The sequence below is a fragment of the Zonotrichia leucophrys genome, chromosome Z (genome assembly GCF_028769735.1).
Source record: "Zonotrichia leucophrys gambelii isolate GWCS_2022_RI chromosome Z, RI_Zleu_2.0, whole genome shotgun sequence".
In the NCBI taxonomy this organism is placed as follows: Eukaryota; Metazoa; Chordata; class Aves; order Passeriformes; family Passerellidae; genus Zonotrichia; species Zonotrichia leucophrys.
Genome location: NC_088200.1, coordinates 64,109,578 through 64,124,754, shown reverse-complemented (window position 1 = coordinate 64,124,754; position 15,177 = coordinate 64,109,578). Strand labels below are relative to the sequence as shown.

The 15,177-nt window shown below is 41.1% G+C and overlaps 1 protein-coding gene across 6 annotated transcripts in view; it reads left to right on the top strand.

Annotated features, from left to right (window-relative positions):
- PALM2AKAP2 (PALM2 and AKAP2 fusion) overlaps positions 1 to 15,177 on the top strand; it is a 264,299-nt gene that overhangs the window by 45,022 nt on the left and 204,100 nt on the right. For 5 of the 6 annotated variants that reach the window (XM_064736652.1, XM_064736659.1, XM_064736653.1 and 2 more), the window contains one exon: positions 4,273 to 4,353. In XM_064736652.1, coding sequence (XP_064592722.1) covers positions 4,273 to 4,353 — 81 coding nt within the window. Of the gene's footprint in view, positions 1 to 3,991; positions 4,093 to 4,272; positions 4,354 to 15,177 lie in introns of those variants that run through there. The other variant, XM_064736655.1, reaches the window with a different exon arrangement.

Sequence of the window (15,177 nt, the reverse complement as noted above, 5' to 3'; positions counted from 1 at the left end):
TTCTATGATTTTAGTGATCTCTATTTGATCCTCTCAATGCCTCTTGCTCTTCCAAGTGCAAGGATTCTTACTGACAATCTCATATATTTGGTTTTTAGCAGTAGGAAGATGCCCCTGACCAACATTAGTGCTAAGAATTTAATCCTTTCCAAATCTACTTTCTTGGATATAAATTTATTATAAATTAAAATAAGTAAATAATACAGGTTGTACATCCATGTATAAATGCCTGAATACAAATCTCATTTTTCCACAACATGAATCAACTTCCTGTTTGACCTCTCTTCTTTTCCCATCCTGTAGATCTGAGTGGGGAAAAAAAAGTATTTTAGCTTTCTCATTTTCCCTGTAATTTGGTGAAGTGACAGATGCAAAAGTTAAATCCTGTTTTGCTCATTAATATCTCAAATATTCAGAGTGCCCTAAAACTACCTCCCAAATGGAACTCCTCTACCATTTTGGAAGGGTAACTATCTGTGACAACTATCTGTATTCTTAAAAAAGCAGCACACCTCAGAAAGATACAAGAGTTTTCCTTTGAACATGCCACAATCACAATAAAACTAGTTCCAGTCTTTCCACCTCTCTTCAATCCAGTTTCTGGAGTAAACTTTTTTGTTTAAAGCAAGCCTTTTATTTTCTTGGTGCCAGGACCCTTAGAAATTTGTAATTTAGCAGGAATACCTAGAAAAAAAAGTTTTCTGTAAGAAGATGGACAAAGTAATGAGGAAGATGTATTGGGTTACTCATAGAAAAGTGCTTTAACAAATGCTCAAATGTGCTTCAAATCCCACATTTTCAGTAAAGTACTGAATTAGAGGACTGTTAAAGTGGAGGATGACATCATGTCTAAAACCTTGACATGATGAGTTTCGTAGGATTTTTGTCGTCCAGTCCAGTCTTCTACTGTTCTAAAACCTGCTTACATAAACCAGGTACTCATATAGTCCCAACCTTCAGTGACTGGGATAAACCTAAATGCAATGTGATATAGTGGCCTGAAGGCGGAATGCCCTGATAGCTGATTGATTTGCTACAGTCTTTCGGGGCGGGGGGAAAGAGTACTTTTGTTTTCATATTTCTCAGCCATAACTTGTATAAAATCAGAGGATAAAGGCATACACACTCAGGCTGTCTGAATGCCAGTGAAATGGAAATGTGAGCAATATTCCAATTTAACTCCACAGAAATCCACTAGTTAGTAAGTAGTTCAAGTATTTTAGTGCCTGCTGTGTTGCTGCCTACAGGGAAAATACTCTAAGTGCTTTCCCTTTCTCAAAAAGAAAAGGAGTTTTCATCTATCTTTTATAAGGCTTTCTTGTCACATCCATTATACAGCATGACACAACCAGCCAAAGGATCTATAGTGGTGGTTTCTATTACATATTTTAGTAGCAAGTTTTTTGTGGACGGTAGAATACATACACATATACATGTGTATATATATATATATGTGTATATGTGCGTGTGTATGTGTGTGCGTGCATACAAACTTATGTATAAACATATGTGTTTGTGTGTGTGTGTATATATATATATATATATATATATATATATAGACGCACTTATCAATCTAGATCACTTAGCAGTGAAGATGTGTGTCCCTTATGCTGGCCTATGGAGTGTCAAATGTGGGGTGTTAATGCCTACATATATGAAATCCAATATTTTTCCGCCTGGCCAGTTTGAATAAAAGGGCAGAATTATCCTTATTCTAAGAATATTAGGCCATTACTGCAACAGCTTTTAGAACAGCTTTATTCTGGTCCATGTCTGACCAGCTGTTTGAGAACAAAACAGAAAACAAATTCTGGTTTTCAGACTCCATGTATGCTGTTAGTATCACAGAATGAAAAAAAAGGCAAGAAATGTCCCTGAATAATATTGGGGTTTTAAGCCCATAACCATTTAATACACTATTCACTTCAAGCTTGGAAAGGGCTAATGCAGACTGGAGGATATGAGTGATGTTCCACAGATCACAGTTCTTTATCAGAAGGATTTTTAAAGGTGCACAAAAATTCTGTATGCCTGTATGTGCATAAATGAAAACTGTCCTCTGTGTGTGACCAGTGAGATGTCAAGGTTTGTGACATTTTAGTTACTGGAAATTCTGATTTTCCTACTCTATAACAACTTCAGCAGATCTGTTAGAGCAAGAGGAGGGCCAACAGGATGATTAGAGGGATGGAGCAGCTCTCCTAGGAAAAGGCTAAGAGAATTGGTATTTCTCAGTTTGAAAAAGAGAAGGCATGAACTGATTTCAGCCTACCCATACCTGAAGGGACCTACAAGAAACACGGAGAGGGACTTTTGACAAGAGCATGTAGAGACAGGACAAGGGGAAATGGCTTCAAACCAAAAGAAAGTAGCTTTAGATTAGATGTTTACTGTGAGGGTGGTGAGGTACTAGAACGGGTTGCCTGAAAGTTTTGGGTGCCCTGGGAGAGTCCAGGGTGAGGCTGGATGGGGCCCTGAGCAACAGGTTTTGGAGAAAGGTGACTCTGCCCTTGGCAGGTTGCTTGGAACAAGATGGTCTTTTAGGTCTCTTCCCACACAGACCATTCCATGATTCTAGGATTCTATTCTATGAGGATATATTTGTTCAGCAGTAGTTTTACATGTTGCAGACAATGCGGACTGTGTGTGTAAATGTAGACATAAACGAAAAATCAGCATGTAAGAGTGTGCAAAACATTACGGAACAGCTTAGTGTATGCAACATCTAGCTATTCTGCTTCTTATGGGTTCATTAGTCCAGCCTTTCCATCACCATTCTGGCATCTAGTTCTTTGGCAGAAGTGGTCCAGGCTTTGTTTTTAGTGAACTTGACATTAACTAATAATTTTTTTGAAGTTTCCTGATCTTCCTTGTAAAAGTAATGTTTTCCTCCCAAAATGCCTTGTTTGACATCCAGCATAAAGATGATTAATTCTGCATAGGCAGAATCTTATCATATACTCTTAAGGATGACGCATGAAGGCTTGAAATCCCTGGAAAGCAGAGAATTCCCGGAGAATCAGTGGGACACTTAGAAATAAGTAAGAAAAACTATTTTGTGGATTTAAGGAATCCCCAAATGTTTTCAAACCCAACCTTACAGTTACTGAAATATTTAAATAACAAAAAAAAAATAGGTTTGCAGATAAGAAATAAAAACCATTGTTCCAGTAAAAACAGAGGCTGACTGCCTTCATTTATTACTCAGTATTTCTGTCTTGGCTGCAAAATCTAAAATGAGAAAAGGTCTTGAGGAGAGGGAACCTCGTCCAGGATGGGGATGGATGGATGGATGGATGGATGGATGGATGGATGGATGGATGGATGGATGGATGGATGGATGGATGGATGGATGGATGAATGGATGAGGAGAAACGCTCCCAAGAAAGTGCAGAAGGCTGACAAAAGCAAAGGGTTTACCTGCTTAAGAGGAAGGTGTTACAGGGAGAAAAAGCAGGTCATTCTCCTCTTGAAACACCTGAGAGAGTCTGCTGCCTGCTGAAGGGGCAGCCTGGGCACAGGCGAGTGGCAATGAGCGGGGCTGTAACAGCTCAGCTGTGCACAGGACTCTGCTGTCCTTGGCACCACTTGGTCACTCCAGCTTAGGGAGCTGGTAAGGGCCAGCTGCTGGCATGGGCTGGTGACTTGAATGTTAAACACAGACAGCTGGACATTACCAATCCCATTTACTTTTTATGTAAATCCCAGCAATCTTGCTGAAACATCTTCCCCTGTTGAGTCTAGGGAAAGCCTTACCACCAACCCTGCTGGGGAAAAATGAGGTCTGCAGACTGCTCTCCTCCTCCATTATGCCACCCCTGCTTTTGTGACATCTTGCTGTCACAAGAGTGCACCCCACTATCCATGGTTTTGGCCCCAGCATGTCAAATGGAAAATCACATCTTTGTCCCTTTAACTTCTCTCTTAGCTGTTATGCCTGTTTTCTCCCCTCCTCTGGGACTGTGCACTGTTGCTGCTCCGGCTGCTGGGAGCAAGCGAGGAGAATTTCTCCTACTGGCAAGTAACCAGCCAGTCTGGGGCTGGCATCTTCCCAGGACACTGCTGTTTGCATACCAGCAGGCAGAGGAGCAGGTGAAATGGGACTGGTGACATCTGTACAGATGTGTTTGACTGCTTACATGCTGTTACGAATCTGCTACCCTTAAAGCCTCCATTTCTCTGACGAGATATCTCTCCCTCTCTCTCTCTCTCTCTCTCTCTCTTCCCCTCTCTCTCCCTCTCTCTCTCTTTCTTTAAAATTATTTTTCCAAGGAGAAAAGGAAAAGGCAGACAGAAATAGAAGGCAAGAGACAACAGCTTGAGGACCAGATACTTCAGCTGCAGCATTTCAAGGTAAGGGACTGATGCCAGAAATGATGGATTGACTAAATCTGTTCATTATTAGACATGCAGATCACACGTCTGAAAGCTGGGAAAAGCCCACTCTGACATGAAGCAGCTTTCACTGCCGGAGCCTATCTCTTGCAGTGATCATGTCCTGCCTGCTTTTCATTCCGTGTGTTTCATGCACAGGACCATGTTGTTTAAATGGTTTAGGAGCATGGAGTCGGGAGGGTGTGGGTGCAGGCAGCACAACAGTGCTGACATTATTAAATGCTGTTATTTATTATACATAATGATGAGACACCAATCGCTGTGGCTTGGGTGTGCACTGCATGGCTTCAGCCAGCACTTTCTGCCTGCAGAGCTGTGTTGGATTTCTCTGGTGCCTGTTGTTAGGTTTTGTGTGTGTGTATTGCAGAAGGAGTGTTAGTTAGCGTGCATCTGTGTATGTGTGTAAAGATTTCATTGTAGGATGAAGTTATTAGCTGTGCATAGCATAACAAAATGGGCATGTATGTACATGCAGGGAAGGTGTTGATGCATATGTGTGTATCTACATGGAGAGGCGCCTTGATATTTAACAGGGTGCCGAGCAATCCCAGTCCCTGTTGGTCTCCATGACAGCTGCAGATAGCATCATTTGAAAGCCATCCTTTCTGTTTCTATTGCTTATCCCTCCTGTCAGGAGCATATTTGTGCATAGCAAAGATAAGAACAAAAACATACATGTGATCTTTTTTTAACCAGTGAGAATTTGTGGGTCAGATCTTGCTATATTAGTTCAGTAGGGGAGCCTGAGGAATTTCAGTGATTAAAATATCTGAGAAAGATTATTAGAACTGGACAGTTTATCCTCACAGCAAGTGAGCTGAGCTGTGTTTTTAGAATTAAGATATTTAGGTTGTTTGTGGAATAAGTGTGTGTGTGTGTGTGTGTGTGTGTGTATGTGTTTGAACAGTGCACCTGCATCAGGAGATGGTGTGCAGAATATCTGTGCGCACACATGCACTTGTAGACCACATTGCGAGTTATGCTACAGGCAGGATAATTCTCCTGCCTCTCCAAGACCCTGCAGTCATGTTCTGCAATTTATTCCTCTTTTTCTGGTAAACACAATGCAGTTAAGTCCAAGTAATTGATATCAGCCTACATAAATGCCGCAATCAAGTTCACCACCAGTCTGTGGATGTCAGACATTGGTGTTTCCAGTCAAAGATGTGATTGCATTTCTGTGGGGCAACAGGAATTGCCATTTTGCTCAGGCTTCCATTGAGTACAGGCAGGGGAGAATTTTTTCAGATAACTATAGGATACTGCAGCATAGCAGTGCAGTACTCTTCCAGTACCTTCATGATGCTTGTTTTTTTTTTTCCTTTTTGCTACCAAGCTGATGACTCCTTTTAGCATGTTAGCTGTTTCCAAGCTAACTGCATTATGATTCTTTGTGAAATTCTTTAAGTGGAGCCTTTTGGATAGACAGTTCTGTCAATTTTCTGCTTCATCTGTTTTACTTTGATATAGCTGTTTCTATGTTTTATCATCATCCCCAGGAGAAGTAAAATCCCTTAAGGTGGTGCAGTGGGATCAGCCCCTCAGATGATGTAGACTGGCATTGACTGCAGCCCTGCTATGTTGATTGCCACCAGAGGAGGTTCATTTTTGCTGCATGGATTTTTTCAGAGGCATACATGAAAAATAGCTGTGTCCCTTTATTTTTTAATCCACAGGCTGGAGCAAGAGCAGTAATCATAGAGGAAGCTAATGAGAGATCAAGGCACAGAAATTTAATGGCAGAGACATTTAAAATGGCAGCTTTTTCAGCTAAAATCACAGCCAGACTTAAGGTCTGTAATGCTGTGTGCCAGAGTTAGCATCAGGGTATGATAAAATCTACGCTACCTCTCTATTCAGTGTCATCACTTGTCACCAGAGGAAAACTGTGCTGCTTTTACAGGAGTGGTCATGGTGACTGCTGCTCTACGAGCTGCCTGTACCACCAAGCAACTGTCTGCTGGGAGATCTGAATGAGGTGATAGCAGAAGTCTAACTGGGATTGCAGATTTCTTCCTCATTGCTGCTAGAACCTTCCTAAAATAATAAACATGTTTAAAAATGGAGATAGAGGCACTGGCTGGTAGTGTTTCTGTTTCTCTTTGGAGACAGATGAAGAAAACTGCATTTTTGTTTCATACATCATTCAGTGTTCTGGTTGCTTAGTGAAGTGCTGACCAACATTTTATTTCACCTGCCAGTTTGATTTGCTCATTTGCAAAACTGTGTATCCCCCTGCCACCTCCCTAGTGCTCTCCCTCACTTCACCCTCCAAGGCAGGGGCTCCAAGTCTGATATGAATATAGTCCCTCAGTCTGATATGGCTCCCCAGTCTCTGACATACCAGACCAAAATAAGTGCATCTATTTTCCCTCGGAGTGCTAAGTAGAACACAATTCATTTCCCGAATTATGTGAATTTCATCTAATTCTGTGCAAGGCATACAGCCAGGTTAAAAGACCAGGCTTTCCTAGGAAACCCCTGTATTTATTCAAAATGCTGTGAGGCTGTTGATGTCCATATAGAGTGTAAGGATTTCATATCAGTGTTCATTAAAATCTGCTGTGAAGAAACCTTTGAAAATGAAATCTGGGTTAATCCTGTGTCTGCAGTATCTGGGTTGATCCCACAAGCATAACAGCTTGAATTCACACAAAGACATTCATGCCAGTATTCAATGGGTTTGCTTCATTTTTGTGCAATGTCAGAGTAATTTTCTTTTTAAAATGCACTGTGTAAAATAGCATGTTTGGTTACCTAATAAAGGTTCTGAAAGCCACAGGGTTTCTGTTAATTTCAGAAAATTTTATTCACATTGGAAAAATATCTAATAGAAATAATTTATTGCAAATGTTTACACTGATTACCTGCAGTTTTCAAGTTGCTGATGCCAATTAGACCCCTGACGAAATGACTTTACTACCACTTCATTTGTTTTTCCCTTGTTACTTATCTGGCTGAAAATAAGGCAGCAGCAGGTGCTGTCCCACTGCTTTAGGCAGAGCAACCCGGCACACACTAGACCGAGTAAAAGTCACCCCTGAACGTGAGCAAGGCTTTGGCAGCACATGTTACAAAGGCTCCTGAGTATGAGGCCAGTGCTGAGGACATCAGAACCAAAGTGTAGCTCAGCTATTAGTGGTCTATGTGAGATTCAGAGTTAATCAAGTAAAACCTTTCAAATGTGAAACTCTGGAGTAGCAGAGAGTCTAGGGTCGTATAGACTCTAAATACTGGATTCCCTTTTGCTGACAGTGAAACCATGTCCTCTCTTCTGTGAATCACTGCAAAGGGAAGACATTGGTGAGCACAGACTGACTGTGTAGTACCTTGGGGCCACTGGGGCTCTCTGTGGAAGGCAGGAGGTGTATTTCTCTGCATTACAATCAGGTGCCTTCATTGGAAAGGCCCTAGGTGTTGGAACAGGTATAAAGATGCTTTGAAGTCCCATTTTTTGAGATTGAACATGCTCTTTTGCTCTAATAAGAGTCAATTTACAAGAGCTTCCCTAACCTCACATCTACTCCAGTCCTTAATATGAAAATAATATTTTTTCTTCCATATAACACAAGGCTGGCAGATAGAGTTGTAATTTAGGTGTAGTTGTTGTTGTTGTTGTTTAACAATAGATGAAGTTTAAACTTCATGCCTCAGCAGTTTCTTGGCCATATGCCTACAAAAGGGGCATCACACCTCCATGGGAACTGGAGGTGTGACCAGCTTCTATCATTTAAAATCAGAGAAGTGGTCAAAACTCACCTTACACCAAACATATTTTGTGCCATATCCGTCAAAATTATTTGGTTTCTGGAGAAGGACTGAAATTTATTTTGATTGATTAGTTGAACTGGGGAATACAACCTCCAAGCAATAACTCCTTTAAAGAACTTGTTCAGCTAGGCAGCAGTTGGGCAGACCTGTTTTAACAGAGATATTTACTATTTTGAATAAACTCCAGAATAGGAGTGTTTCTTCCAAAATCTGACTGCCTCTTTTATTAGTTCAGTAGAATTTATATTATTGTTTATTGTTTTGTGCTCTGTTTGGTGGCCAATGGTAATAAAATAAACAAAATGAACAAAACCTCCTAATTAAATGAAAAATTACTTCTATGCTGTTACTTTAAGTATTACAACTGCAATAAATCCATTTTCCACAGTTATATTAGTTCTGGAATAGTGTAAATATTAGGGACTTATTTCTTTTAAGATCTGCTTCTTAAAGACTGTAGTTCATGAGCACAATCTAAAACATAATTATATCTTTACTCTCAAGAAAAGAAAAGCCTTTTCACATTCTTATAGAGATCTTACAGAGATTTTGTTAGGGTATGGTTTTAGCTGAAACTATCTTATCTGTAAATAAATTTCAATTTTATGGTTCCAGTTATATCACTGTCCCAAAATTAATCTATTCTTAAAAGAATTGCTGTCAGAAAATATAAATAGATATGTCTGTCTCTCTCTTGATATATGTACAACACCGAGGGAAAAAAGAAATAACTTTTGCAAATGAAGGAATTTTGTTATTTCTTTATAGCAAATCCCTTTATGATTTTCAAGTAAATTAATCCTTTAACCAAATGGCAACTCAGCCAAGCACACAAAAAAATGTTTGATGGTGTGATACAGTCTCCATTCTGTACATGGTCAGTGCAATATTCCCCAAAACCTAGTTTAGAGGTAAGGATGTCATGTGGAACAGCATTAAATGCCTTGCACAAGCCCAGGAAGATGACATCTGTTGCTGTTCCCTTATCCAGCAATGATTTATGGCTTCATCATAGAAGGCTACCAAATCTGTCAAGCATGATTTGCCCTTAATGAGGCCATGTTAGCTGTCACAAATCATCTTGTTTTTCATGTGGTTTAGCATAGTTTCCAGAAGGATCCTGCTCCGTGATCTTGCCAGGCACTGATGGGAGTGATTGGCCTGTTATTGCACAGTCTTCCTTTTTTTCCTTTTTAAAAGCCAAGGATATGTCTCCACTTTTCCAGTCACTGACAACTGCAAGTCTTCCATAATTTCTCAAGTAAAGTGAATAACTTAGCCGCCTCTTCAACCAGCCCTCTCATCAGATCCCATGGACTTGTGCACCTTAGGGTTCCTTAGCTGTTCTACTACAGTGAGTGGTTTTACATTCTCCCAGTCTCTGCCTTTGCCTTCTGCATCTCAGGCAGTCTGTTTGGCACACTTGCTGGTGAAGGCTGAGGCAAAAAAGTCATTAAGCACCCCATGTTCCAGGTAACCAGGTCTCCTTTTTCTTTCTGGAGAGACTGAAAAGTTTCTCTAAGCTTCTGTTTATCACCAACATATCTCTAGAAGCCTTTTGTGTTGCCTTTGATGCCTCTGGCCCTATTAAAGTCCATCAGGGCTTTAGCTTTCCTGATCTCATCCCTGGCTTCTTGAACAATCCCTTTTTATTCCTCACCTGGAGGAATTGCTTTCACCACTTGTCCTTGCTGTCACCCTGCATAGGCTTTTTTTTCATGTCTGAGTTTGTCGAGGAGATGCCTGTTCATCCACACAGACCTCCTGGTATATTTACCAGGCTTTCTCTTCATGGGGATAATCATTCCTGAGAATGGAGAAGGTCATCCTTTAATGCCAACCAGCTTTTCCAGGCACCTCTTCCCTGCAGGGTTTTATTCTATGGTACTCAACCAAGCAGATCCCTGAGGAGGCCAAAGGCTGCTCTCCTGAAGGCCAGGGTAGTGAGCTTTCTGTGCACCTTCCCTGCTTTCCTAAGGATCTCAAACTCCATTTCATGGTCCTTGCAGTCAAGGCTGCTCTCAAGCTTCACACGTCCCACCAGCCATTCCTTGCTGGTGAGCACAAGATCCAGCACAGCGCCTCCTCTCCTCGCCTCCTCTATCACTTGTAGAAAGAAGTTATCATCCAGCATTCCAGGAACCTCCTGGATTGGTTATGCCTTGCTATTGTCCCTCCAAAGGTGATGGGGTAGTTGAAGTCCCCCATGAGGAGCAGGGCATGTGGGCACAAATTCATTTTTAACTGCCTGTAAAGAGCCTCATCAGCACTTTTGGGACATGGAGAGGTTAAGAACTAATTCAGAGAGAAATTTCCACTTTGAGAGCGCAGGGAACACAGACCCCTCTTTGTCCTATTCTGTGATTAGCACCTGTGGGCTGATACCCACCTTATCACGAGAAGTTTGTTTTCTACCAGGATTTAAACAGAGAATCAAGAGGCTCTCTTCTGGATCATAAAACTAAGTAACTATTCCCAGTTAAAATCTTTCAGTAATAAGAAAAGATAATTTTACAAAATAGAATTGTTTATCCAGGCCAGCTACACAAATTGTTTACCACAGAGAGATGTGGTAAACAATTTGTGTAGCTGGCCTGGATAAACAATTCTATTTTTTAAATAAAATAAAGCTTTAGTCCTTTAACTCGTGTTCCTTATCTGCTTGCATGCCATTGAAACACAGCTGTAATTATTCTGGTATGATCCCTCTATGAGTTGTGCTTTTATTTAGGAAAAATATTATGTGTGAGTTGTGCTTTGAACTGGGGCAGAGTTCTCCTGGGATGATAATGCAAATAAACATACTGTACAGGCAGGAGTTCCTCGAAATGCATCAAAATTAGCAGTCAGGTTTCAAGCAGTAACAAAGTCCTTTGAGCACCTCATGGCTACTCCTGCAGATTTTGTTTTAGCCAGCTCAAGGAAACTTACAGCTCTCTGCAACCTCAGCCCCTCCCAATGGCCTGAAACATGTTCAAAACCAAATTCATATCACATGAATCCAGATTTTTAAAATAATGAATATAAGAAATTTTAAGACTACAAAATAAAGGAATCTCTGAAGTATAACTTTTCTTTTTGCCTCTTTTGATTGATGTGTGTATGTGGGAAGGAGTGATAAACTGAAGCCAAGGAGAGACTGAATATAGAGGGAAATTATTCTTTTGGGAGATAATAATGCAAAACAACTGTGGCTCTGGAGTAATGATAACTTGCAAAGCTTATTCGTTTTGAGGGGAGAGATTTGACAATTTTTGAAATCTCAGATTATTAACTATTCTAAAAAGATTTCTCTTTTTATTACTTTTTACTTCTCTCACTGCTATGCTTTACTTCCTTCATAAGCATGGAGTGAGTACCTGCAGGGAAAACCAAAGCATACCTAAATTTCTGACACCAGGAAGTAAAACTGTGGTCAGTCTTTTCCTGTGTGTATCTTTAAGAGGGGATCTTATTCGGTCTTCAGTCCAACCACATGAAGGCCAGAAACTTCAGCCAACTTGCCAGCCATATTTTTTTTATTCCAACTCCAAAATTCCGTGGGAATCAGATATGTTCTGATGGAGTTAAAAAGCAATGTATGTGTCAACAGGAGGAGGTTTATCCCGCGCATATCTTCATCCGAATACACATGGATTCTTGAGCAGGACAGAATCCCATGCTCTACTTCCAGGACACTTGCTGCCAAGCTGGGCCATGTGGGACCTCATTGTTGCATCCCCTTTTGCAAGCTATGTCCCTGATGTATCTGCCTGCTGAGGCAGTTCAGTCTCCTCATCCCTTCCCTCACCTCTGCTGCAGTCACTGGCAGTTGTTTTTTTATTCTGATTTATTGATGCTTTACCATGAACAGAGCCATCATTATCATCCTGCAATGAAAAAGTCTGAAATTTTACATAGACTTCCAAAAGAGAGACACAGAAAAATAAACCCTAACTCTCCAACATAAAACACAACTCTCCAGAAGTGGTATCTTCGTGTTACTTCAAGCAGAACTTTCTGACAGACTGGATGTTTAGAAAACATATGTAGAAAAGAAGCTGTGCTTGACTTAACTGTCATCTTAGTGTTCATTGTGTTTCATCTCAGTGTCATCTCAAGTCTTTAATGAATGTCAGAAACACTGACGTTGTGTTGGACCATACCTGTGATCCCTGTCAGTGAAACCAGTCTGTACAGGCCAGTGCTCTGTAGCTGGTGAATGATCTGAATGAGAAAGATACTCAAGAGAGATACAAACTTTAGATCTGCTCTTGTAGAATCTTGACAATGTCTTTTTCTGTGGTGGGTTTCCTTGAAGCTAAAAGAGCTTAGGTTTTAATTTGTCTTCATCTTTGACTGGAAACAACTGCCTACTTGATTTACAAAGTTAAATAAATGGGACCTGAACATTGTGTACTCAGAAAGTTTACACTGGTGATGTTGCTAATGAATGGGAAGCTTTCTGAGAGGACATAAACCAATTGTTGCTTTTTCCCCCAAAAATCGTTCCTGATTGGACCTCTGTCTGTACAGCGGCAATTTCTGTTCCTCTGAGGTTTTCAAACAGGCAAAGCCTAAGACCTTCCAGAAGAAGCCATCTACAGCTATCATCATACCCATCCCTCAGGTCCCTTGCCACAGACATGCCTTCTCCTTGCATCTGCAGCTCTGGTTGCACGTGGCTCACACTGAAATGTACCTTGTCGTGCAGGACCTAGCTGAGATGCAGCCCTTCCCAAAGTGAGCACAAATCATCTATCAGCTATCTCAGTCCTCCTTCACCTGTTTCTGCAGTCATGTGGCACTGTGCTACATGCTGCTGTCTGCTCTGTTGCTGCCCTGAATGTGTGCTTTGAGAAAAAGCAATGACTATGTAAATACTCAGAATAGCTGAAGGGCAGTCAAATGGACCTGCTACAGCAAGCAAACAAGGGGGAAAGATCATCTCTGCAAAGTCTTTGGCTGCCGTGATTTCGGGCAGGGCTTATAATAGTGTCCATTGTTTATTTTTATTTCCTTATTTACTTGCATCTTTTATTATTTATTTTCTAATCTCCTCACATGTACCCCCCTTATACCCACAGCCTAGTGGCTCACTGGTGCTGTAATAAAATTCTGTTACTCCAGGAGCTGTAGGGAAAAAGGAGACATGCTTTTTGGGGACTGGCAGAGCAGCAGTTCCTTTGGTGAGCCAACTGCCTTGGATATCCTGGCCTCAGTGGTCCAATACAGTAAGGATTTTATGAAAAGGAGAAACTCAGGCAAATTACCCATACCTGTGTGGGCTGAGAAGAAACTTAGGAAGAGGTTATGTCATCAGTCTCCAATATCTGGTCACAAAAGGTTGTCAATTACAATGGGCAGGTCTAAAAATTATGGGAAAAGTTAAGTTAATGTGTTTTAATGTTCTGTGTGATGAATACACATTAACTGACTGTTGTACAACCTTTGCAACTCTTTTAAGACATCACTTCCTTAAGATATTTCTAAGAAATGCTTCGTTCATTTCCTGAACAAAGAATAACAACAACAAACTGGCAACGCTACAGGATAAAGTTTAATCTTCTTTATAAACATGCTGTTTGCTCTTGAGCTGGCTAAGCTTTACCAGCTAGAATACTTTTTGGGGTTTTTTTTTCTGGCATCATACATATGAAAACTATGGCAATGTGATTCAAGTAAAGACTACAATAAAGCTGCAAGTTTTTCAGCTTGGCTTAATTCCCTAATCTGGGCAATGCTTGAATCATATCCATCTATCATGCAGACATGCTCCTTGGGCTAAAACAAGTGTCTTCGATAACTGGAAAGGCAACAAAAGGTTTTACTACTATATAAAACCAAATAATACAGCAAGCTGGAAATGGCTGGTTGTCCGTTCCAGGGAGAGTCATACCATACAAGGCCACATCCATCCTGCAGCAGAGCAGAATTTCTTGTGTTTGCTGAGGACCACACCTCTCCTTTGTTCTGCAAGAGGATTCTCTCACAGTGAAAACCCACATAGGAAAACTCTGCATCAGTCTGAGCAGAGGCAGACTCTTTCATTTGCCTAATGGAAAATTAAATACTGCAGCATCACTCAGGAATACATTCCAGGAGGCTGCTTATTTCCAGATGGACTTACCTGTCATACAGTTTGTGTCTATAGCCCCGCTCTGCATTTGCACAAATGGTTAATTGCATCTAACATTAACATGCCTACTCACACTACAGCCACATGAATAATATTTTCTTTCCATTTTTTTGAAAGGCAAGAGAAGGCCTGCTGGCAAAGGAACAAGTCTTTCTAGAATCTCAGTGCCTCACATCCCAGTGACCTCTTTGCTAACACTGGCAGCAGTGCTGTGCATCAGCAGGCCAGACCCAGACGTGCTGGGTGGCCAGCACTCGTTGGGTTAGAGCCAGGTGGATGCTCAAGTGGCACAAGAATACAACAGCAAGAAATGCTGAGTTTGGAGAGGAAGAAGGGTAGACAGGACAAAAGAGGAATCTCAGAGAATTTTTGACAGCAGTCATTCTTGCACTTGTGTCCCTTACAAAGTCAGTTTTAACAACGCAGGCTGATGCCTGGGAGCATGCACAAACAGAACAGGCTTTGCTGCTCTGGGAGGCTTTCCCTCTGGTAGCTGATCCACTGAGTGGCACGGGGGCTCCAGGCAGCTGCCAAACAGCAAAGTCAGACTCACTGCAGCATCCAGAGCTCTAGATCTGCCTAAAAACCTCACCCTTTTTGTCCCAAGGTAACTTTTTATAATGCAGAGAGCAAATCTGAAATGCAGCCCGTTACTCTAGCGTCCCAATGGGAGAGTTTGGGGGTAACATCTGACTCACAGATGTGACGTGCAAAAAATGTTCATTGCACTCTTTTAGTAGGCATGGGCTGGTTATATGTAGATTAGAAGAACCTTTTGTGTTCATGTTTTTCCATGGCACAAATACTGAATGGATAGAGGGAGAAAATAATTTCATATTAATAAATAGCTTCAGCTCTAAAATGTTAATGCCTCATGGTCTTCAACATGCAAA